General features: G+C 39.3%; 2 protein-coding genes across 2 annotated transcripts in view; both read left to right on the top strand.

The window, feature by feature from the left end:
* LOC105544041 (peptidyl-tRNA hydrolase ICT1, mitochondrial-like) overlaps nucleotides 1-8,670 on the top strand; it is a 59,139-nt gene extending 50,469 nt beyond the window's left edge. The window contains exons 4-5 of the mRNA XM_011986282.1: nucleotides 6,440-6,823; nucleotides 8,641-8,670. Coding sequence (XP_011841672.1) covers nucleotides 6,440-6,823; nucleotides 8,641-8,670 — 414 coding nt within the window. The remainder of the gene's footprint in view (nucleotides 1-6,439; nucleotides 6,824-8,640) is intronic.
* The window catches only part of CACNA2D3 (calcium channel, voltage-dependent, alpha 2/delta subunit 3), an 801,189-nt gene that overhangs the window by 424,603 nt on the left and 349,733 nt on the right, over nucleotides 1-26,853 (top strand). The window lies entirely within an intron of this gene.

The raw sequence follows: 26,853 nt of genomic DNA, 5'->3' as shown, positions 1-26,853 counted from the left end.
TGTGGCTTTTCTCACTGATACTGATTTCTTTGTTTATTTATGCTCCCCTGTCTATTTTCCTCGTATTCCAGAGCTGACTGAGCTGCCCAACATGGTGGCCATCAGCCACTTTTGGCCGCTTAAAATTCACATTTAATTTAATTAAAATTAAACAAAATTAAAAATTCAGTTCCTTGGTTGCCAAATTTCAAGTGTTTTAATAGTCCCATTAGCTGGTGACAACCATATCAGCACAAATGTATAATATTTTCATCATTGAAGAAAGTTCTGTTGGACATTGTTTCTCCAGAGGATGTCTCAAATAAGTAACAGTCAAGACGTCAAGTTTTTATTTTTATTTTTAACATGTATCGTTATACCCTTAGAATTTTACAATTTATGATACTTGAATAAATAACCAGTTGGTAGAAGAATGTTAAATAGTTATACTATAGAAATATTAAGCTTTTATTTAGTTGAGTTTATCCTATGCATTGGGCTCTGTGCAAAGTGCTTTCCAGGAGCTGCCTCATGTAATTGTCATGGCAGCCCTGTGAGACAGGAGCTATCACTAGTCCCTTTGTATAGGGCTGGAAAATTACTTGCCCAAGTCTCAGAACTGTTCAGGAAAAAAACGAAGACCTAACACCAATTCCTTAGACTCCAGAGCTATAGCCTTAGCCATTGCACTGCCTCACCTTGAGAGTCCCAGCATATTCTCAAAAAGTAAGAGCCATCAGTAATTATTCTAAAAGCAGAGGCTGCAGAATTCTCTGTTCTAAATTTAAATGGAACTGGGCCATAGTGGATGAAAGAAATCAGGTTCTTTTCATGAGTGCTTGTCAAGTGCCTCTGATTCCTACAAGAAACCAATTTGGCCACTGATCTGAAGTTTCTTTATAGGCTTTACAAGTCATCTCTAATCCTGTAAGTTGTCTTTATTTCTACCAAGTAAGATGTGTGCACCCCACCAAAAAAGATCATCTAATGTTTGAAAGTGAATCAGAAGCAAATTATATGAGAAACTGGTTTGTGTCATTAAAGCTCTGAAAACTAGTGATCTTAATGAAAGTAAAATCAACCCTACCATGTACAGGAAGCCTAATAGTTGTTTGTAAGGAATTTCAAGGAGTCTACTGAGATTTCCCCCCAGCATCCTCTCTATACCTAATATACCTAGCTTCTGTTCACAAGATGTGCTTGAAAGATGTAAATATGTGTTATAAATGTTTATTCCCTACAAAAGGTCATTTAAAAGTTTTAGGTTGTAGGAATACAACTACCTAGGGAGGTAAAATATCTCTACAACATGAATTACAAAACGCTACTGAAAGAAATCAGAGACAACAACAAACAAATGGGAAAACATTTTATGCTCATGAATAGGAAGAATCGATATTGTTAAAATGGCCATACCACCCAAAGCAATTTATAGATTCAGTGCCATCCCTATCAAACTACTAATGTCATTTTTCACAGAACTAGAGAAAACTATTGTAAAATTTACATGGAACCAAAAATGAATCTGAATGGCCAAAGTAATCTTAAGCCAAAAGAATAAAGCCCGAGACATCACACTACATCACACTGTAGTATAGACTTCAAACTAAACTACAAAGGCTACAGTAACCAAAACAGCATGGTATTGATACAAAAGCAGACACATAGACCAATGGAACAGGTCAGAGAACCTAGAAATAAAGCCACACACCCACAACCATCTGATCTTCAACCAAGTTGACAATAACAAGCAATGGGGAAAGGACTCCCTATTCAATAAATGGTGCTGGGATAATTGGCTATTTGTATGCAAAAGATTGAAACTGGGCCCCTTCTTTTCACCATACACAAAAATCAACTCAAGATGAATTAAAGACTTAAAAGTAAAACCTCAAATTGTAAAAACCCTAGAAGAAAACCTGAGAAATAACCATTCTGGACATAGGCCTTGGCAAAGAATTCGTGATGAAAACTCTCAAAAGCAATTGCAACAAGAACATTGACAAGTGGGACCTAACTAAACTGAAGAGCTTCTGCACAGCAAAAGAAACTGTCAACAAATTAAACAGACAGAATGGGAGAAAGTATTTGCAAACTGTGCATCTGACAAAGTCTAATATCCAGGGTATCTATAAGGAACTTAAGGAACTTAAACCACCCCATTAAAAAATGAGCAAAGAACATGAACAGATGCTTCTCAAAAAAAGACATACATGTGGCCAAGAAGCATATGAAAAAATGCTCAACATTACTAATTATTACAGAAATGTAAATCAAAACCACAATGAGATACCATCTCACCAGTTGGAATGGCTATCATTAAAAAATTAAAAAATAAATGTTAGAGAGGTTGCAGAGGAAAAGGGAATGCTTATACACTGCTGGTGTGAATGTAAATTAGTTTAGCCACTGTGGAAAGCAGTTGGAGATTTCTCAGAGAACTTAGAACAGAAGTGCTGTTCAACACAGCAATCAAAGTACCAAAAGAATATAAATCATTCTGCCAAAAAGACACATGCTTGCATGTGTATTCCTTTCGACAAGAGCAAAGACATGTAATCAACCTAGATGCCTGTAAATGGTGGATTGGATAAAGAAAATGTGATACATACACATCATGGAATACTACATAGTCCTAAAAAGAATGAAATCACATCCTTTGCAGCAACATGGATGCAGCTGGAAGCCATTATTCTAAGCAAATTAACATAGGAACAGAAAACCAAATACTGCATGTTTTAATTTATAAGTGGGAGCTCAACATTGAGTACACAGGGACACAAAGAGGGGAACAATAGATACCGGGGCTTACATGAGGGTGGAGGGTGGGAGGAGGATGAGGATCAAAAAACTACCCACCCGGTATTGCACTCACTACTGGGGTGATGAAATCATTCGTACACCAAACTCCAGTGACATGAAATTTACTCATGTAACAAACCTGTACATGTACCCCCTGAACTTAAATTAAAAGTTGGAAGAAAAAAAAAGGATTAAAAAAAATAAAACAAAAGTTTTAGGTTGGACAAGGTGCCACAGAGTTTATTTATATTAACCTACATGTGATTCATTTTATCCATTTGGAGCTAGAATTTACCTATAAGAATTTTACAGGCCTAATCCTACTCAAACAAGCTAAATGTAAAAGTAGTTTCTAGATTCTTGGGTGGTATTACATTTTTTTAAGGATAACTAGTGTCCCTACAATTGGAATGGTGGCCACCTTTTGTTATTCAGATGTTTAGTTTTGGACAAAAGTATTCCTGAAAGCATCTTGCTCAGCGCTGGCCAGATAGTGAAGGTTCAATAAACATGGCTATCCTCCTACCAGGTTTTGAGTGGAATGACTAAAATCCCCCCACAATTATCCCATCTTTGCAAGGTCTCCTTTTCCTTTCAATGTTTAGGAAGAAGGTGCCACATGAAAAGCTGTCGAGTTTAAACCTTGTTCATACCTTCACACTGATATTTTATCATGAGTTTCACCCAAGCGCCAGGTTGCAAAATGTCGGCAAACTCGCAGTAGAGCCCAAAGGAAAGCAATGGTTAGATAATGAAACAAGGGCTTTGGGATGTAAGCAGAGATATTAACAGAGAGCCACATTTGTTTGCAGCACTTTTAACTACTCAAAGAATCTTGAAGTGACTTAATTTGTAGTTCAGACCCCTACCTCTACCCCCAGGTAATCACAGAGGTGATGAAAAATACTACATGCTCTCTTTCTTTTCCTAAGCTCTCTTTAATCTTGATCTTTGAAAAGCAAGTGGTTTTTCTTGTGCAAACAGCTTCATAGAAATGTCAAATCTGGCACCCACAGTCTATGCTGAAGGGGAAGACTTGGTACAAAAGGCTCAGTGCTCAGGGCCCAGGCTTTGAAATGACTCCAGCTGTATTGCCAATGCAAATGCAGGAGGGGAAAAATTACTGGAACAAATTGAAAGGTTATTCAGACTGGAATTTAGAATCTCAATAAAAAAGGCTTTTATAAGCCAAAGCCCTTGGAGTAACCGGATCATTTAAAAATACATCTTTTCTGCATTAAATGTAGTGTGACAGCCGCATTAGAAATGCTGCAGTTTAAGTATGTTCCTTAAACATTTTTAACTGACTTGTAAGGACAGCTAAAACCTTCTATTGGGGGGATGCTGGATCCCCAGTTCATACATAGTTTTCATTTCTTTATTTTTCCCTTTTTTTAAATACCTGGCTAATAGGTTTTTGCCTTTTCCCTGTGTTGATGGCTGCAGGCTCAGGGATCTCTGTGAGCTGCATGTCTTGATAAAAATTTGTTGAGCTAGTCATTTTGTTTTTTGACTTGCCAGAGAACAGTATTCCTGATCACTCAGACGTTGGTGATTAGAACAGCACAGCTGTATGGGAGTGGAATCCTTTTAACAAGAGGTGTTTAGGCCAAGAGACACAAATGTTAATATACCCCATCTAACATGAGGCAGTGACTCAGATGTGGGACTCCTTCCTGTTGTTCAAAGTCTGTTATTTCATGATCTTTTGGAAGATATGATCCAAGCCCATATTGTTGGTGTGCATGGCAGTTTTCTACCCCTACCTCCCTCCTACCCAACACTGTTACTTCCCTGACCCAAATAGGAGATTTTCCACCCCCACCCCCATTTCTACAGGGAAACAACCCTGTAGAGAGTGGAGAGTGCATTCACATCAAAGTAATGGACTTTCTTGTGCGGCTTTCTGCGTTCTCTGAGCTCCGCTGGGTACAGAGCTACCGTGGACCATGGAGTGTAGCTGGCCCAGCCCCTGCACTGGCATCTGCATGGGTCTTCCTGCCTGATTATTTCCAAAAATGGCTCAGTCTCCAAAAGATTAAGTTCATTGTTTTTAATTTGTGAAATATTTCAAATGTACTGAATATCCACTATCTGGATTTAGCAAATATTCACATTTTGCCATATCAATTTCAACTCTTCGGCCTTATTTTAAATCCTCACTTCCTTTCTCCTTCTCTAGGGGTCACATTATTTCCTTTCCCAGCAAAGTCAGCTCTTGGTGCTGCCAAATTATATTGTTTGTGTCGGTGTCTTAGGAGTTATATCACTGAACTCGAATTATAAGGTAACTTATCTCTAACCCATTCTAGATTCCTCACTTGTTGAGAAGAAAAACTTGGCCTTTGTAAAGACGTTGTCCCCAGCCTCAGTAACGTGCCAGTGCTGCAATTGGTTCTCACAGGTTTTTTGTTGTTGTTCTTATTTGCTCCTTTGTTTTGAGTGAAGGGATGACTTCACAGTAGAAAAATCCAAGGACTCAAGGGTTACAGATAACACATTGACAGCCTTTCTTCTTATTGAGGTTCAATACTTTTAATGAGTATTTTAGCACAGGATTGTAGAGTAATTTAATTCAACAGTTTGGACCTCCCAATGTTCCTATAACTAAAAGCTTTGAATTAACCCTGTTTGATATCTGATATAATTATAACATAATAGGACATCTTCCTGGTTAGAAGAGTATAAGTTGCTTCAAATAATGTACTGATCCTAACTTAATGAATTTTGATTTGCTATGCGGATATGTCTGAAACCTTTTGTCTTATTCATACTAGAAACCAGACTTCGTCTGAGACAAGCACTTCAGTGACACTGACTGTCATGGGTCATAAAGTGATGATGGAGATGCTGTGCATGGCCCGTCTTCTCCTCGTATAGTTGTCATAAAATAATAGAGTGATCTGTCTGGCTTCTGTGCTCCTTTGAGGCAGCATCACTAGCCCATATGGTTTAAGAACCATCTTGTTCACACATCATAAGGCCAAATCACCTAGAGCCGCCTCATTCCCACATAGAAGTCCAGTTCTTCCATGGATCCAGCATTCCTTTGACTAGAAGCATTTTCATGAAGACCTAGCAATGCACTATTTTGATGTATCCAAGTAAAATAATCTTTTAACATAAGGAGATACCTTCTTGCATTTTCTTCAGCTAAGATGGAGTTTGGGGATAGCCATGCATCGTGTTCTGCTCTGGGGATTGACATTTCTTTTTTTTTGTTTTTTGTTTTTATTTTGTTTTGTTTTGTTTTTTTTGAGTTTTGAATTTTATTGTGGCTAACACATTAGATGCATTATTAAGGTTTGACAATATGGTGACTGCCTATAAAGACTTTTGCAACCAGTGCCTGTAACCTTCATTCCAAATGAACATTCTTGTGATGGCTCCAATGTTATAGACAAGTATTAACAGCCAAAAAGAAAAAAGGAAATCTCCTTATGGTATGAAAGGCCTCTCAGCTGCAGCTGCCCTGACACCCAGACGAGCCCTCCCAGCTGCAGAGAGTGATTTCAGTCCATGTCAACACTCCTGCTTGTCTTTACAGCAGAATGAATTCTCTTTTGTCTCAGCCTTTCCCGATTCATGTTTTCTATCCTGATTCTCTGAAGTTTAACATCTTCTTTTGTTGGCTCCTTGGGTGTCTCGCTGGCCTCAGCGACCACGCCGGGCGCTGCACAAGCAGAAAGATGGCACTGAATTCAAGAGCATCTACAGCCTGGACAAGCTCTACCCCGAATCTCAGGGCTCGGACACTGCTTGGAGGGTCCCGGATGGTGCAAAGCAAGCCGACAGTGACATCCCTCTAGATGGCTTGACAATATCTTATTGTTGGAGTAGTGGTCCTGGGGGGCAGAATGTGAACAAAGTGAATTCCAAGGTGGAAGTCAGGTTCCATTTGGCAACTGCCGACTGGATTGCAGAGCCTGTGCGGCAGAAGATAGCCATCATGCATAAAAACAAGATCAACAGGTTAGGAGAGTTGATCCTCACCTCTGAGAGCAGCCGCTATCAGTTCCGGAATCTGGCAGACTGCCTGCAGACATTTCAATAGAAGGTTAGCCTAGGGGCTTTATCCCAACATTTTCTTCCCAAAGTAGTGGCAGTTCTTAATAGTATTGTTCACATAACATTAACAATGCATGAAGCCACCATGCCAATGCTTGCCTAGGGTTATGCCTCAGTCACCCCTTTCTCTTTCATTCAGGAACATCCTTTAGAATGCAAGTGGATGTATTAGTAGAATGATTAGCATCTGTCTTTATTTGTTAAAAATGGTATCTATCCTCAGACTTTGGTGCTTGGACTTTCATGAGTGACATGTTGCCATTGAGACTAGCTGTCCTTGAATAACAACACCTCAGTAGACTGTAACTTTTACTGAAGTGCTATGAGTTTGGTTGTCTTCAAAAATGATCTTGTAACTGATTGTCAAGGCCATTGTGAGAATCGATGCTCTCCAGCTTTAGGCTCTCACTCTCAGGGTGAGGAGCAGTGGGAGGCTGCCTGATCACATTTAAAGCTCACAGAGGGAAACACTTTTGCACTGACTGTGCCAGAATCCCATGCTCTGTGGCCAATATAATGGATTTCATTTGGGGCCCTGCATAGGCCAACTGTCATGATATGGTTGGGAAAGTTTCCATCAGCTACTGTGAGATCTATCACTCTGTTCCCTACCTCTGTTTTTGGCTTCTCTATTCCTGGTCACATTTTATGAAGCAGCCAACCATCCAGATTGGGATTTCATGCTCTGCTGCACTGCTGCCCAAGTTATTTTTCTTACAAAGGCCTCCTTTACAAAGTCCTTAATCTAAGTAATGCATAGAAGGTGTATTAATGGGTAGCAAGTGAAAGAAGGCAAGAGCCAGCTACTTCCTGAAAATTATTGTCATTAGAGCATTTCCATGAAGGCTGAACAATTCATTAGGGTGAGTCCAGGCAAAAGCCCCATCCCCCAAAACATATGTAATGAATTCAGATCTAATTGGCCATGGTCCAGTCTAGTTCTAAGGGACATTCTTGGCATTTTGGAGGTCAGAAGAGAGGTTTGATTTGAAGTTTGTTATGTATGTTTCCCACATGTTATATTTAAGTATGTTCATTATGTTCATTGGATGTTCCCATTGGCTTATTAGTTCTGGACAAAAGTTAGATAAATTATTCAACCCTGGCTCATCCTGCCATCAATCCAATGCCTCAGTGCAAAAGACATTCATACCCTTGTCCCAATACATGAAAGGGATTCACAGGGCAACCTAGGATTTGAGTGGGAAGGACGCCTTGAATGTGAGTGATGGTTTCAGATTGACATTGGTTTTGTTGGCTGGAAAGAGATCCTGATTCTTTCATCTGTGGAATTTTCTTTGTAGTCCCAGTATCAGAGTGTGGCTAATGTCTCCAAAGCTTTACCTGGAAGCCGTATGATGATAAAGGCTTTGAGTAAGTTGGGCTGTCCATAAGCTTTTGCTGACTGTTGAATTTCCATGGTCTGCCCATCCAAGAATTTCACTATGTGGGGTAGCTTGAGGGAGAGGGAGATTTCTGGGGCAGTGGTTACCTGAGTTTTTATTTGCTTGTTTCACTTCAGCAGAGGAGTGAGAAAAGTAAGTGGCACATTGAGTTTGTGTATAGAAGGAGCTGTTTATCTGATGGAAAGGCCCTTCCAAATCCTGTTTTCATTCCCTTTTGCCTGTTGGAGTTGGAGTTAGACCCCCTTTATAATAATCAAGACTGGGTTATGTGACTTTAAGTCCACCTATATCCACAGAGGCTAGAGATAGGCGTTGTTTAAAGCTTTCAAGTGCTGAACAATGAATGCAGGTTATGGTTTGGCAAGGTAATTGTTTATTTGAAACCAAAGTCAGAGATATGGGAGACATAATTTAAAGAACTCAGGGGCCTTATATTCCTGGCCTTGAGTCAATCAAAGAACATTAAAACCATCCAGTGAAACTTTTCTGGAGTTCTAACTGAAGAATCCATTATAATTCACTGGTCTTTAATCTCTGAGAATGAGAAGTAGCTGAGTGGTATCACATGATATATACAAAGGTGTTATCGAATTTGATGGCAGGCCAAAACTGTTTTGCCTGCATGTTCTAATAAAACATGGAAGTTTCAAGTCAGTGAAATAAATTTTAAGGTTTAGATTACGAGCTGTCTGGCCCACTCTGTAGAGCTACCAAAGACAAAGTGACAGAAAAATAACCCTAATAAACACTTCTTCGAAAGGATAGAATTGAACAGGATCCTTTTGGTTGCAGACCTTGTGATTACTGCCAAATTGTTTGTTTATAATAGGTATGTGTTGATTGAGCAGAGATAAAGCTGGAATCTTAGCATTGAATACCGCCAGCCTTGGCCCAAGTATGCAGGAGGTAGAGAGTTGGGGCTATTTGGAAAAGAGACAGATAATTAAATCTTTTAGAGAAGTATGCTTTTGAATGCATATTTGTAAGTTAAGCCATAATTTAAATGCCCAAATCCTAGACGGCTCCAGAATTTCCTCCAACACCTGAATTCATGGTGGAGGGGTGAGACCCTGACAAGCCTTGACTGACTTTTAGGCATTCCTTTATTTTTCACCAGACCAGTTTGATTTTGACTTAAATCTTGGTTCTTACGTTTCTCTCTTTTTCTGTAACCCTATTGATTGATAAGACAATTTTTTTTTCTTTTGGTTTTCCACTAATTCTGGTATGATAAGGTGAGGCCAATTTTAAATAACTGTTCTTTACATCTGCTTATCAACCATAAAACCTAATTCTATACCCATCTTCATTTTTTTTTCAAGATGGAGTCTTGCCCTGTTGCTTAGACTAGAGTACAATGGCTCAATCTCGGCTCACTGCAACCTCTGCTTCCCAGGTTCAAGCAATTCTCCTGCCTCAGCCTCCCAAGTAACTGGGACTACAGGTGCATGCCACCATGCCTGATTAATTTTTTTTTTTTTGTATTTTTAGTAGAGATGGAGTTTCACCATATTGGCCAGGCTGGTCTCGAACTCCTGACCTCAAGTGATCCACCCACCTCAGTGTCCCAAAGTGCTAGGATTACATGTGTGAGCTACCGCGCCCAGCCTTCATTTTTAAACTCTAGTTGCAGACTGCTTAATGTCTTCTCTCTCTCTCTCTTTTCTTTTTTTCTTTTTTTGAAGAGAGAGACTCCCTCTGTTGCCCAGACTGGAGGGGAGTGGCATGATCTCGATTCACTAAAGGCTTAGCCTCCTGGGTTCAAGTGATCCTCCCACTCAGCCTCCCGAGTAGTTGGGACTGCAGGTGCGCACCACTATGCTGAGCTAATTTTTTAATTTTTTTGTAGAGACAGAGTCTCACTGTGTTACCTAGACTTGTCTTGAACTCCTGACCTCAAGTGATCCTCCTGCCTTGGAAGTCTTATCTTTTAAAATCCATCACTAACCAGGCATGGTGGCTCACACCTGTAATGACAGCATTTTGGGAGGCCAAACTGGGATGGTTGCTTGTGACCAGTAGTTCAAGACCAGCATGGGCAACATAATGAGACCCTGTCCCTACAAAAAAAATTTAAAAATTAGCTGGAAATGAGGGCATGTGCCTATAGGTCCAGCTACTCAGGAGGCTGAGGTGGGAGGATTGCTTGAGCCTAGGAGTTTGAGTCTGCAGTGAACTATGGATTGCCACTGCATTCTAGCCTGGGTGAAAGAGCAATACCCTGTCTCTAAAATGAAAATAAAATAAAATCAGTTGCTTACTACCTGGTAGAGGTACTATTTTCCAAACCAACAACAACAAAAAATCTTTTGTTTTCACACACACTCATAGGGAGAGAGGTGGGTGTCAAAAATCAGAGAATGGACTCATTCATTTGCTAAATATTCATTTGTTTAGGCATCGAGCAAGTATTTGTGGAGCACCTGTTGTGTACCAGGCATTGAATTAGCACCTATGAATAGCACAGGTGAACAGTGGTTCCTGAGGAGTCAGGAAATAAACCCTAAATAAAATATTTAATGGCAAATTGTGGTAAGTATGATGAAGGGAAAATCAGTGTCTTGAAGAGAGATTTGTATTAATGAGGCTAGGCTGATTTGTGTTGCTATAACAATAATAATGAACATGAAATCTAAATGACTTAACAAAAATGAAGATTTGTTTCTTCTCACATTCCAATATGATGCAGATTGGGTAGTTCTATTGGGATTTGAGGGTCCAGTGTCCTTCTGTCATTGGTGCCACCAACTTTAACGTGTGGTCTTGACAATTAATGGCAAGAGGGAGAGAAAGATTGAGGCAAATTGCACAGGCAGGTTTTTAGCCAGCTGGGAAGTGGGTATATCATTTCTGTGCATATTCCATTGTCCAGAATTTAGCCACATGGACCCACCAACATGACTACCAGGAAAACTGGGAAACACAGTCCTCCTGAGTACATAAGAAGAGAAAATGGGAATGGTGAACATCTTGATTTTAATGGAAGATTTCATTTAGACCAGAGGCTCCAAGAGGCTCTCCCTGTAGAAATGATGTTTAACTGGTAATTAGAATATTAATTGTTAGCCGCATTGAGTGTAATGGGAGTACATCACATTTTAAGTATGTTTAGAGACCTTACAATCATTACTATAGATTTGCTACCAGTTGGGAGGATATAATTAGAATATTTAATTAAATCTCCTTACCTACAATTGAAAATGTTAAAAAGTCAGAGGCCCAGCTGAAGAGGCAATTTAATTACAATCTGGGTAAACGGAGCAACCAGTGTAACTGTCATTCATCCATGGCTATGTAGCATATTTTGATAGACAGTAATTGAACTCTTGCCATCAAATAACAAACAGGGGAGAGACTGTTTGATTCGTGGGCAAAGGCCAAACTGTGGACTCACAGAGGGCTGAACTCTTATCCTAATTGTGCGATAAAATAACGTGATTTTTTTCAAGCCAGCTTACGTCTCTGAGCCATCTTTCTCTCGCATAAAGAACAAGAGTAATAGCCACTGTTCACTGGATACCATGTACATAAGACTGTGCCTCAGCACTCCACATTGCCTTACTAAATGACCTACAGGGAACAGCACCCTCAGAAAAGATCTATTGTACTGGTTAGGATGAGCCAACTTCAAACATCTGTCACCTGGAGACAGAGCAGCTCTGGAGCTGGCTAATTCAGCAGCTCAGAGTAATTTTTATAGCGATACTCTCTGCCATTCTCAACATGTAAACAATGACACCATCATAGTCTCAGGTGATGGCAGCAGTTTGAGGAGACACCAGCAGACTTTTCTATATCTCTTTTTATCTTATAAAAGAGGGAGTTCTTCCCTATCCCCACACAGGCACCTCTGTAGATCCCATCGGCCAGAAATGGGTCACATGCTTATGCCGGAACCAATCAATGGCAAAACAGATGGGATTGCCATGATTAACATAGACCAATCGTGATTCCACACTGGGACTTGGGAGGAAGCCTCCTCTCTGAACATAGAAGAGTGGATATCTGGACAAAGTTGGGACACAAACAAGGAGAAATAGGGATGATGTTAGGCAGACAGTTGGCAGTACCTGCCCTTCCTCATCTGCTGCTATCAGACCACCTAAGCTCTCTGACATGCTTGCCACTTGGAGTAGCTTCCTCATAGCTTTCTGCAGACAAATATAAAATGCCGAAAGCTAGATAAAGGTTGTCTTCCTCCCGTCCCTCCCTTCCCTTTAAATGCTATGTGGTGAATATTAAACTTACCAAATACAGCCTCTGTTTTAATGCAAGAAATAATAGAGACAATTTTGAGTAGGAGGAGGAGCTGCCTTGGGGAGAAGGCCTACTATTATAAGAGGGCTCTAGACAGCCTGGTTAAAATTCTGACTCTACAACTTACTTGTTAGGTGACCTCAGGCAAGAGTGTAAAGCTCTCAATGCTAGTTTCTTCATCTGTAAAAATGGAGATTATCATCTTGATAAAGCCTACCTGTATTCATTTCCTGTTTATGTTGTAACAAATTACCACAAATGTAGTGGCTTAAACAACTCCTTTTATTATCTGACAGTTCTTTGAGTCAGAGATCAGATGAGGGTCTCACTGGGTTAAAGTGAAGGTGTCAGCTGGACTGTATTCCTTTCTGGAGATGCAAGGAGAGTGATATGGTTTGGCTGTGTCCCCACCCATCTTGAGTTGTAACTCGCACAATTCCCATGTGTTGTGGGAGGGACCTGGTAGGAAGTAATTGAATCCTGGTGTCAAGCCTTTCCTGTGCAATTCTCGTGATAGTGAATAAGTCTCCAGATCTGATGGTTTTATAAGGGGGCGTTTCCCTGCACAAGCTCTATTCTCTTGTCTGCCACCATGTGAGATGTGCTTTTCACCTTCCACCATGATTGTCAGGCCTCCCCAGCCACTTGAAACTGTGAGTTGATTAAACCTCTTTATTTTGTAAATTGCCCAGTCTTGGGTATGTCTTTATCAGAAGCATGTAAACGGACTAATACAAAGAGAATGTGTTTTCTTGCCTTTTCCATTTTCCAGAGGCTGTCTGCATTTCTTGTCCCATGGCCCCTTCCATCTGCAAAGCCCAGCCACAGCCGGCTTAGTCTGCCTTGCACGGCAGCACAAACTCTGAAACTCTCTTCCGCTTTAAACAGCCCTGTGGTTGCATTGGCCCCATGGGATAACTGGCCCTATTTTAACATCATCTGATTAGCAATCTTAATTCCATCTGCAACCTTAATTCTCCTTTGTCATGTAACATCACATAATCACGAACTTCTAGACATCATGGGGACAGGAGTGGGGGAACACAGTATTCTGCCCACCATACTACCCATAGGAATGCTGTGATGATTAGGTGAGATAACTTCTGTCATGGCTTAGAACAGTGTCAGTCACATAAGCAAATGTTCAGTAATTGTCCTTCGTGACCCCATTATGTCTTATCATTTCATGAGTTTGTTTTATAGGGGAACAGGCTATTGGGGGTTCTGTCTTGAGGAAGCATCTGATGCTACTTTGCTCACTGCTAGAAGTGATGATAGAAGGACAGAGATCTTAGTGAGAGCCAACTCCTTCTTGCTTTCTAAAGCCAAAGCTCAAGGTCTGAGCTCTCTTTGGAAGTATGTGATTCTCCACAGAAAACATGTGGTTTGGGCAAAGCCAATTTTATGAGTAACGAGAATGAAACAAACTGGGCAAGATCCAAGCAGATAACATTATCCTCATAGAAAAGTGGCCAATAGAAAGAGGTTAAGAGCCACCCTTTCCTGGATCATATCGTATAGCCTGTGTAAGAGAAGGAGTGTAGTTAAGATAATGGACGGTGGAGTTGAAATTCCTCTTTTCTTCTCCTTATCTGGATGACCTCAAGCCTTAGCTTCCCCATTTATAAAATGGGGATAAAAATAGTTTCTACCTCAAGAAGAGATGAGGTCTGGATAAGTTCACGCAACCTAAGTGCTTGGCACAAGGAGGGCCTGGCAGAAAGTGCTAGGTCAGAGATAACTCTGGGATGTTTCGTACACAGTAAGGGTCTCATTGCAAATAATTAAAGTTGAGAGAGCCGCTCTCCTGCCTGGCTGGGGCTAAGGAGTCTGTAGCCTTAGAGTATTATGTTCAAAATCCTACTCATACAGTTAAATCTTAGACTGAATGTTTATTCCATTAAACTTTCCCTCCAGATTGCATCATATGTAATTACAAGATGAAAATATTGTGTGGAGAATGTAGCCATTGTTCAAGTTTCACATAAGTGATGATGGTTTTTGAATCTTCTTGGTGGGGAGGAGGTTAGATTTGTTGGTTGAGGTGGATTGTGACAAGTGGGCAGAGGGACAGACAGCAGAAAGCTGGGATTTCTTGGTTGGAAAGAAATATGTTGCAGGTCCTGGACTCTGCAGGAGTTATATCTTGTCTTGGGCTGTTTTCATCCCACAGCGGGAATAACTAAAGATAAAGACAAAGATGATGAAAGACAAGATGATATTTTAATGTCACTGGGCCTGGAAACAAGGGCGCTATTGTTTGCAGACAGCCTTTATTCATCTGTGAGAGATTAGTAATGGCATTAATTTATTCAAGATTACAGTTCAGAAGCAAAGTCATCAAAACTGAAGCTCTTTCATTTATGGAGCACGTTGTACCTCTGGGATGGAAGGGGAGTGCTCTGGGGCCAGGGCATCCTTCAGTGTGAGTTATCTTCATAGGATGTTTTACTCAGAGAACAAGCCTTAGGATTCAGCTTTTTCAGTCCCATAGCCACTCTCAGGATTCCTTCATGGACTTGATATACCCCAAGACTCTTCAGATTCCCAATGGTGAGAGCAATGGCCGTGCTTGGAAAGTGGAAATTGGTAAGGTCAGTGGGTTTCACTTAGAGCTACTGTGATTCAGCCCAACTCTTCCAGCTTGTTTCATATGTTTACACTCTTGACAAAAATTTTACAGTCATAGACTCTTTCCTCACTAGACCACCTCTTTGCCTCTGGATCATCTACAGTCACGGCCACAAGGATGATGATAGCACTGTGTTAAAAGGAAATGAAATCGATAGCAAAGAGATAACTGCATTCCCATGTTTATTGATGCCTTACTCACAATAACCAAAGTATAGAAACCATCTAAGTATCCATCAACCTGTGGATGAGTGGATACAGAAATTGAGTTTTAGTGATATAGGAAAATCCAAACTCAGTTTCTCTTATAATACTTTTACAACACAGAACACTTCTGTGATCCTGGATGTCTGAGTTTTTTCTCCACGCACCAAGCAATCAATTGTCTAGCAGGTTCTCCGGTGGATACCAGCTGGATATCCTCTAAATCAATTCATTTCTGACACTATCTACCTGGAGACAGGTTGAGGACTCTGTCCCTCAAGACTGCCCCTACTTCAGAGGACAGTTGCAAGTAGTAGATTGTCACCTATACTTCTGATCAACCAGCTGTGAATTAGGGGGTTCCCACAACCTCATCCTTGAGATCTGTTAACTTTCTAGAGTGGGTCACAGAACTCAGGGAAACACTTTACTTATAATAAATGTACACATTTATTATAAAGGATATTACAAAGGATACAGTTCAACAGCCAGATGGTAGAGATGCACAGGGCGAGGTATGGGAGAAGGGGCACCACGGAGCTCCCATGCCCTCTCTGGATGCATCACACTCTAAGAACCACCCATGTTCAGCTGTCTGAAACCTCTCAGAACTCAGTCTTTTTGAGACTGAGTTTTTTATGGAAGATTCATTATGTCCACTTGTTCATCAACTCAACATTCAGCTCCCTTCCCCTCCCCAGAATATGGGGGAACAGGGGGAGGTAGAGAGGAGACCTGAAAGTTCTAGTCCTCTAATCATATGGTTGGTTCCCTTAGCAATGAGCCTCCATCCTGAGGCTATCTAAGGACCCTCAGCCACAAGTCATCTCATTTGCATACAAAAAACACTCCTGTTACTGGAGATCCAAGTATTTTATGAGCTCTGTGTCAGGAAACAGGGAGGAAGACCAAATACATATTTTACGGTATCACAGTAGCAGATGTGTAATGGAATATTATTCAGCCATAAAAAAGAGGGAAACCCTGCCGTTGTGACAACATGGATAAACCCAGAGACCATTATGCTAAACCAAACACAGGAAGACAAATATGTTTAATCTCACATACGAACAAGTGGTTGCCAGGGGCTGGCAAGTAAGGGAATTGAAGTCATGTTGATCAGAGTACAAACTTGCAGTTAGAAGATTAATAAGTTCTGGGTGTCTGATATACAGCAGGGATGGTGATAGATGTGTTAATTAATTTGATTGTAATAATCATTACAACATGTATATTTATATCAAATCATCACATTGCATATCTTGAATATATACAATCTTTGTCAATTAAATATTTTAAAATAAAAACACAAACTTTATTTTGAAATAATTTTAGACTAACAAGAAATGTAAAATAATACTATGTTCCCATGTACCCTTCCCCAATTTGCCCGCTACTGATAACAGTCTTGTATAAGTGCAAACCAAAAATTATGTAAACCGATCTCATACCATTTGGAGGTTTATTTTGCTAAGGTTGAGAATCCACCCAGGAAAAAGAGACACAGGCCACAGTAGTATGTGTGGCCCATACTTTTTCTGAAGAGGATTTTGAGGGCCTCAGTATTTAAAGAGGAAAAGTGGGCAGCAGGGGAAAGTTTAAAAAAAAGAGGGAAGATGTGTTCACAATCTCGTGAATCCATATGTTGCATGTGAAAAGGAGGGGGTAGACGTTACAATTATGTATTCGTCTTACACTCAGTAAATCTGCACTTTACATAAGGGAAAGTAAACAGAGTACAGGAAGCTGTCAAATATATACATTCATCTCTGGGTGGGTAGGGGAGGATTTCTGGTCTCCTCCTGTCCTCTACCTGTGAGCTGTTAATTTATGTTGTTAGGGCGGCGCCTGTCGAGACGTGAGAACTTCTATCTGTAGCTATCAGTTTAGGAACAAAAATAAAGGAGTTTTTGGGTTTTGTTTTTCCATGTCTCAGCTTCCAAGCTAAACTTTACCCTTTCGGCATAGGAATTGGGGTCCCAAGATTTTATTTTTCTTTCACATAGCATAATAAATTAATGTTTTAAAGACTTTGTGTGGAGCATTTCAAAAATGCATATGATAAGGGACGCAAAACTTAAGTGTGTGGCACTTTTTTTTTTTTTAAACAAATTCCCTCTCCCATGTTAAATCATAGCATCAAAACAGAACCTGCCAGGACCTTCAAGCTTCCTTCATCATGCCTCCTTCTAGTCATTCTGTCCCCTACAGTAACTACTTTTCTGACTTCTATCTCCATGGGTTACTTTTACCTGTTATTGCACCTGAACCTTATGTTACATACTCTCTGGTGTCTGGTTTCTTTCACTCAGTGACATGTCTTTGAGATATTGTGTGAGCCAAGGGTTTGTTTTTATCATTGTTGTGTAGTACTCTGCTATGGACATATCATTACTTATCTCATCTACTGTAGATGGACCTGTAGACTCTTTCCAGTTTCGGCTGTTTCAGATTATACTGCTGTGAAAATTCTTCCACATCTTCTATTGCACACATGTGTATACATTTCTGTTAGGGAATATCCAGGAGTCAAATTACCACCTCAAAAGGTATACATGTGTTCTGCATAAGAAAATTCTGCCAAACACCTTTCCAAAGTAGTGGTGACAAAGGGCATTTTAGTTTCTCTTTGCCAACATTTGTCGTCCTAAATGTTCTTAATTTTCACCATTCTGATGTGTGTGTGTGTTTGTGTGTGTGTGCATGCGTTGTGTGTGGTGTGTGTGTGCGTGTGCATGTGTGTGTGGTGTGTGTATGCATGTGTGCGTGTGTGTGTGATGTGTGTGTGCGTGTGTGTGTTCTGCATGTGGGTGTTTTAGTATTTATCATGTTAATTGCCATCCCTGTAATCACTAATTTTGATCAGTTTTTCATATGTATATTAGAAATGTATATGAAATACAGATATTTATTTATATATTGGCTATGCCTATGTCTTTTTGTGAAGTGTTCAAGATTTTTGACAATTTAAAAAATCTCATGATCTGCTTTTTTTACTTATTGATTTGTAATCATTCTTTATGTATTCCAGATACCACTCCTTTATCGGATATTTAGACTGAAAATATCTTCTCCCACCCTGTAGTTTGCTCTTTCTTTTAATGCTATCTTTTGATGAACAGAAGTTTTTTAAAATGTTGGTAAATTTCAGTGTATTGATCTTTTCCTTTATGGACAGTGCTCTTTTATATACAATTTAAGACATATTTTCCTACCCCACCCAATGGTGGATGATAGTCCACAATATTATATTTTAGAAGCTTAATTATTAAGCTTAAATTATTAAACTTTATTATTAAAATCCATCTGGAATTAAGTATGGCTTATTTTTCTCCACCTAGTCAGTTGATGCAGCACAATTTATGAAAGAAACTTTTTCTCATTGGATTATAGTAGTACTTTTTAAAAATTAGGTGTTTTTCTTAGATACTCTGTTGTTATGCTATTGGTCTATTTATGTTTGTACTCTATTTTAATTACTTGAGTTTTATGTAAGTCCTAATATTTGGTAGTATGAGTCTTCCAATATCATTTTAATTCTTCAGAATTGTCTTTGCTCTTCTTGGTTCTTTGCATTTCCATACGAATTTTAGAGTCAATTTGTTGATTTCTACAAAATAATCTGCTGAGACTTCAGTTGCGATTGAGTTGAATATAAAAATCAACTGAAGAAGAATTGACATATCTTTATACTGTTGAGTCTTCCATTAACAGTCTATCCCTTCGCTTATTTTCTTTCTGTAATATTTTGCAGTTTTGGTATTAGATGTCTTACACATTTTTCCTAAGATTTTTTACCAGGTATTTGAAAGGCTTTGCTGCAATTATATAAGACAGAGTTTTTTAATTTTTTGTTTTCTAATATATGAAAGCCATCAATTTTATATTGATCTTTTGTACAATGATTTTGCCAAGTTTACTTACTAAAAAGGGTTAATGATGACTATATCTTTTTTGATTTTCTGTGTATATAATCATACTGTGTTTGAATAGTGGCTGCTATATTTCTACTTTTCCAATCCATATACCTTTTATTTCTTTTTCTTACCATGTTACACTGAATTTCTTTCTTTCTTTCTTTCTTTTTTAATCTTGTTATACCACCAGTACAATGTTGAAAGAATAAGGATAAGCACATATTCTTACCTCTTTCATGATCTCAGGATGAATGCTTTTACTATTTTTACCATTAAGTCTTATGCTGCTTTTGATTTTCATACATATTCTTTTTAAGGTTAAAGAAGTGTTATTCTGTTCCTAGTGTGGTAAAAATGGATGTGAATGGATGTTGAATTTTATTGAGTGCTTCAGGACCTATTAAAATTATATAATTTTTTCTTCTTTTTTTAATGTCATGGATTACATTGTTTGATTTTCAAATGATAAAGTAACTTTACATTCATGGTATAAATCCAACTTTGTCATAATATATTAAACTTTTATATTTCACTGCATTTGACTTTCTGCAATTTTAAGATCTTTGTGTCTATGTCAAGACAGATATTGGTCTGAAAATTCCCTTTTTTGTAATGCTGTTTTCAGCTTTTTTTATTAGGGTATGCTGGCCTCAAAATGAGTTGGGCAGAGTTTCTTCTTTTTATATTCTCTGGAAGGATTTGTGTAAGATTGTTATTTCTTCCTTAATTGTATGGAAGAATTCAATAGTGAAGCCACAAGGGACTGTAGTTTACTTTGAGGGAAGATTTTTCATTATAGATTCAATCACTTTAATAGATGTAAGGCTATTCTGACTTTAACATTTCATCTTGATTCAGTTTTAGTAAGTTGTGCTTTTTGAGGAATGTGTCCATTTCCTATAATTTTTCATGTTTATTGGCCTAAAGTTGTTTATAAAGTCCCCTCATTTCCTTTTTCACATGTAAAAGATCTGTAGGGTTCTTCTTTTGTCCATTTCCAATATGATTAATTTGTGTTTTCATTCATTTTTTTCTAATCCATCTTGCCTAGGAATTTATCAATTTTATGAATTTTCAAGAAGTAACTTTTTGGCATTGTACATCTGTTTTCTGTGTCATCGATTTCTATTCTTATTTTTTTATTTCCTTTCTTCCACTGTCTTTGAGTTAAATTTGACCTTTTTTTAGCTTGCTAAAATGGAACCTTAGATCACTGGTTTTCAGCCTTCCTTTTTTATTATATGCATTTAGAGATACCAGCTTCCCTGTAGTTGTTTTAGTAATAGTTCACTTTTAGATATCATATTTTTATTATCATTGAACTCCAACTATTTTCTAATTTTTATTGTGAACTTTATTTAAAGTATATTATTTAATTCTGAAACAATTGAAATTTCACATTTTCTAGTTAAAATATTATGATTTTTAGTTTATTCCACTGAAATGTTGAATACCTTCTATATTGTGTCCATCCTTTCAAATACATTTAGACTTGCTTTACAGATGATCATACGGTGTGTTTTGGTTAATGATCCTTGAGCACTTGTAAAAAAGATGCATTCAGCACTTGATGAATGCAGTGTTCCGTATATGTCAATGTGATCAAATTGACTAATTGTAATATTCAGATCTAGTCTCTACTGATTGCTCTGTTTGCTTATTCTATCAGTTGGAATTCCCCACTATGATATTGTATTTCTCTCTGTCTCATTTTAGCTCTGCTTAACATTTCAGCTTTTTGGTTTTATATATTGTTGTGTGTGTTATTATCATTATACAGATTTAAGGTTGTCATATTTTTCTGTCAAATCAGCTCTTTTATTATTACATCAATTAAAACATAGTATCATTTATAATTACATTGTGCTTTACACGGTTTGAAAGTAAAAAGACAAGACAAGATATACTAAAAAATAGTGGCTGTTCAATGTAATTATGTATAATTTAATCTTACTGATCATCTTGCTATTTTTCTTATCTGTTTCTAGTTGATTAATCTAAAAAAGGCAAAATATTTCTGTTACTCAGTTTTGTCATCTATTAGCTTGTTAGTAAACATTATTTTATTATTTACTTTAGTGATTACCCTAGAGATTATGACATTTATCCTCAATTTGTTAGAGTCTATATTATATTAGCACTTTTCCCACTTTCCAGATAATAATGCACATACCTGAGAACAGTTTACCTCGATTTAAGCTCACCTGTTCTTGGTGCCATAGCAATCCTCCAAGCCACGATTATTGTCATTTTAAATAGAGAATATTTAATGAGAGTGACTCATATAGTTTTTCCCCCCTTTTCTGTGTTATTAATTTCTGCCCGCATGACCGTGCTCCCTCCTGGGATCATTATCCTTCTGCCTGAATTATTTCTTTAAATTCTGCTGATAAATGTGTCTGAAAATATTTTAATTTTGCTCTCATTTTAAAGAATGTTTTTAATGGGGTACAGAATTCTGAGGCTTACATTTTTTCAGCTCTTTAAAGATATGTTCTGTTGACTGGGCGTGGTGGCTCATGCCTGTAATCCCAGCACTTTGGGAGGCCAAGGCGGGTGGATCACCTGAGGTCAGGAGTTCGAGACCAGCCTGGCCAACATGGTGAAACCCTGTCTCTACTAAAAATACAAAAATTAGCTGGGCATGGTGGTGGGAGCCTGTAATCCCAGCTACTCGGGAGGCTGAGACCAGAGAATGAGTTGAACCCGGGAGGTGGAGGGTGCAGCGAGCTGAGATCACACCACTGCACTCCAGCCTGGGCAACAAAGAGCAAAACTCCATCTCAAAAAAAAAAAAAAAAAAAAAGATGGGCTTCCCTCTGTGGGTAACTCGACCTTTCTCTCTGGCTGCCCTTAACATTTTTTCCTTCATTTCAACCTTGGTGAATGTGACGTTTATGTGTCTTGGGGTTGCTCTTCTCGAGGAGTATCTTTGTGGCGTTCTCTGTATTTCCTGAATTTGAATGTTGGCCTGTCTTGCTAGGTTGGGGAAGTTCTCCTGGATAATATCCTTAAGAGTGTTTTCCAACTTGGTTCCATTCTCCTCGTCACTTTCAGGTACATCAATCAAACTTAGATTTGGTCTTTTCACATAGTCCCATATTTCTTGGAGGCTTTGTTTGTTCCTTTTAATTCTTTTTTCTCTAATCTTGTCTTCTTGCTTTATTTCATTAAGTTGATTTTCAATCACTGATATCCTTTCTTCCGCTTGATCAATTCAGCTATTCAAACTTTGTGTATGCTTCACAAAGTTCTTGTGCTGTGTTTTTCACCTCCATCAGGTCATTTATGTTCTTCTCTACACTGGTTATTCTAGTTAGCAATTCTTCTAACCTTTTTTCAAGGTTCTTAGCTTCTTTGCATTGGGTTAGAACTGGCTCCTTTAGCTTGGAGGAGTTTGTTGTTACCCACCTTCTGAAGCCTACTTCTGTCAACTTGTCAAACTCATTCTCTGTTCAGTTTTGTTCCCTTGCTGGTGAGGAGTTGCGATCCTTTGGAGGAGAAGAGGTATTCTGGTTTTTGGAAATTTCAGCCTTTTTGTGCTGGTTTCTTCCCATCTTTGTGGATTTATCTACCTTTGGTCTTTGATGTTGGTGACCTTTGAATGGGGTCTTTGAGTGGACATGCTATTCCTTTCTGTTTGTTAGTTTTCCTTCTGACAGTCAGGCCCCTCAGCTGCTGGTCTGCTGTAGTTTGCTGGAGGTCCACTCCTGATCCCGTTTGCCTGGGTATCACCAGCAGAGGCTGCAGAACAGCAAAGATTGCTGCCTGATCTTTCCTCTGGAAGCTTTGTCCCAGAGGGACACCTGCCAGATGCCAGCCAGAGCTCTCCTGTGTGAGGCATCTGTCGGCCCCTACTGAGGGGTGTCTCCCAGTCAGGATACATGGAGGTCAGGGACTGACTTGAGGAGACAGTCTGACCCTTAGCAGAGCTCAAACGCTGTACTGGGAGGTCCACTGCTGTCTTCAGAGCCATCAGGCAGGGACGTTTAAGTCTGCTGAAGCCACACCCACAGCCGCCCCTTCCGCCAGGTGCTCTGTCCCAGGGAGATGGGGGTTTTATCTGTAAGTCCCTGACTGGGGCTGCTGCCTTTTTTTCAGAGATGCCCTGCCCAGAGAAGGGAAATCTGGCAGTTTGGCCATAGCAGCCTTGCTATGTGGCAGTGGGCTCCACCCAGTTCAAACTTCCCAGCGGCCTTGTTTACACTGTGAGTGTAAAACCACCTACTCAAGCCTCAGCAATGGCAGACGCCCCTCCTCCCAGCAAGCTACAGCATCCCAGGTGGATCTCAGACTGCTGCTGTGCTGGCAGTGAGAATTTCAAACCAGTGGATCTTTGTTTGCTGGGTTCCATGGGGGTGGGACCCGCTAAGCCAGTTCACTTGGCTCCCTGGCTTCAGCACCCCTTTCCAGGGGAGTGAATGGTTCTGTCTTGCTGGCATTCCAGGCACCACTGGGGTATGGGAAAAACTTCTGCAGCTAGTTTGGTGTCTGCCCAAATGGCCGCCCAGTTTTATGCTTGAAACCCAGGGCCCTGGTGGAGTAGGCACCAGAGGGAATCTCCTGGTTTGCAGGTTGCAAAAATAGTGGGACAAGTGCAGTATCTGTGCCAGAGTTCCTCAGGCTCAGTCCCTCATGGCTTCCCTTGGGTTGGGGAGAAAATTCCCTGACCCCTTTCACTTCCAGGGTGATGTGACACCCCACCCTGCTTCAGCTCACCCTCCGTGGGCTGCACCCACTGTCCATCCATTCCCAATGAGATGAACCGGGTACCTCAGTTGGAAATGCAGAAATCACCCACCTTCTGTGTCGATCTCGCTGGGAACTGCAGACTGGAGCTGTTCCTATTCAGCCATCTTGCACTATGAAGAAACTGCATCAACTAACAGGCAAAACAACCAGCTAGCATCATAATGACAGGATTAAATTCACATGTAACAATATTAACCTTAAATGTAAGTGGACTAAATGCCCCAATTAAAAGACACAGACTAGCAAATTGGATAAAGAGTCAAGACCTATCATTGTGCTATATTCAGGAGACCCATCTCATGTGCAGACACACATAGGCTCAAAATAAAGGGATGGAAGAATATTTATCAAGAAAATGGAAAGCAAAAAATGGCAAAAGTTGCAATCCTGATCTCTGATAAAACAGACTTTAAACCAACAAAGATAAAAAGAGACAAAGAAGGGCATTACATAATGGTAAAGGGATCAGTGCAGCAAGAAGAGCTAACTATCCTAAATATATATACACCCAATACAGGAGCACCCAGATTCATAAAACAAGTTCTTAGAGACCTACAAAGAGACTTAGACTTCCACACAATATTAGTGGGAGACTTTAACACCCCACTGTCAGTATTAGACAGATCCGCGAGACAGAAAATTAACAAGGATATTCAGGACTTGAACTCAGCTCTGGACCGAGAGGACCTAACAGATATCTACAGAACTCTCCATCCCAAATAAACAGAATATACATTCTTTTCAGCACCTCATCGCACTTACTCTAAAATGGACCACGTAATTGGAAGTAAAACACTCCTCAGCAAGTGCAAAAGAATGGAAATCATAACAAACAGTCTCTCAGACCACGGTACAATCAAACTAGAACTCAGGATTAAGAAACTCACTCAAAACCACACAACTACATGGAAACTGAACAACCTGCTCCTAAATGACTACTGGGTAAATTAGGAAATGAAGGCAGAAACAAAGATGTTCTTTGAAACCAATGAGAATGAAGACACAATGTACCAGAATCTCTGGGACACATTTAAAGCAGTGTGTAGAGGAAATTGATAGCACTAAATGCCCACAAGAGAAAGCAGGAAAGATCTAAAATTGACACCCTAATATCAAAATTAAAAGAACTAGAGAAGCAACAGCAAACAAATTTAAAATCTAGCAGAAGACAAGAAATAATTAAGATCAGAGCAAAACTGAAGGAGAGAGAGACATGAAAAACACTTCAAAAAATTAATGAATCCAGGAAGGTTTTTAGAAAAGATCAACAAAATAGACTGCTAGCCAGACTAATAAAGAAGAAAAGAGAGAAGAATCAAATAGATGCAATAAAAAATGATATAGGGGATATCATCACTGAACCCACAGAAATACAAACTACCATCAGAGAATACTATAAACACCTCTACACAAATAAACTAGAAAATCTAGAAGAAATAGATAAATTCCTGGACACATACACCCTCCCAAGTCTAAAACAGGAAGAAGTCAAATCCCTGAATAAACCAATAACAAGTTCTGAAATTGAAGTGGTAATTAATAACCTACCAACCAAAACAAGTCCAGGACCAGATGGATTTACAGCGAATTCTACCAGAGGTACAAAGAGGAGCTACTACCATTCCTTCTGAAACTATTCCAAACAATAGAAAAAGAGGGAATCCTCCCTAACTCTTTTTATGAGGCCAGCATCATTCTGATACCAAAATCTAGCAGAGACACAACAAAAAAAGAAAATTTTAGGTCAATATCCCTCATTAACATTGATGCAAAAATCTTCAATAAAATACTGGCAAATCAAATCCAGCAGCACATCAAAAAGCTTATCCGCCACGATCAAATCAGCTTCATACCTGGGATGCAAGGTTGGTTCAACATATGCAAATCAATAAACGTGATCCATCACAAAATAGAACCAATCACAAAAACCACATGATTATCTCAATAGATGCAGAAAAGGCCTTAGTCAAAATTCAACACCCCTTCATGCCAAAAGCTCTTAATAAACTGGGTATCGATGGAATGTATCTCAAAATAATAAGAGCTATTTATGATAAACCCACATCCAATATCATACTGAATGGGCAAAAACTGGAAGCATTCCTTTTGACAACCAGCACAAGAAAAGGGTGCCCTCTCTCACCATTCCTATTCAGCATAGTATTGGAAGTTCTAGCTAGGGCAATCAGGCAAGAGAAAGAAATAAAGGGTATTCATATAGGAAGGGAGGAAGTCAAATTGTCCCTGTTTGCAGATGACATAATTGTATATTTAGAAAACCACATCGTCTGAGTCCAGAATCTCCTTAGGCTGATAAGCAACTTCAGCAAAGCCTCAGGATACAAAAATCAGTGTGCAGAAATCACAAGCATTCCTATACACCAATAATAAACAAACAGAGAGCCAAATCATGAGTGAACTCCCATTCACAATTGCTACTAACAGAATAAAATACTCAGGAATACAACTTACAAGGGATGTGAAGGACCTTTTGAAGGAGAACTACAAACCACTGCTCAAGGAAATCAGAGAGGACACAAACAAATGGAAAAACATTCCATGCTCAAGGATAGGAAGAATCAATATGGTGAAAAATGGCCGTACTACCCAAGGTAATTTATACATTCAATGCTGTCCCCATCAAGCTACCACTGACTTTCTTCACAGAATTGGAAAAAACTACTTTAAACTTCATATGGAACCAAGAAAGAGTCCACATAACCAAGACAATCCTGGGCAAGAAGAACAAAGCTGGAGGCATCACACTACCTGACTTCAAACTATACTACAAGACTACAGTAACCAAAACAGCATGGTACTGGTACCAAAAGAGACGT

Source organism: Mandrillus leucophaeus, unplaced genomic scaffold (genome assembly GCF_000951045.1).
Source record: "Mandrillus leucophaeus isolate KB7577 unplaced genomic scaffold, Mleu.le_1.0 Scaffold296, whole genome shotgun sequence".
In the NCBI taxonomy this organism is placed as follows: Eukaryota; Metazoa; Chordata; class Mammalia; order Primates; family Cercopithecidae; genus Mandrillus; species Mandrillus leucophaeus.
The sequence above is the reverse complement of the archived record's forward strand: the minus strand, read 5'-3'. Positions and strand labels throughout refer to the sequence as shown.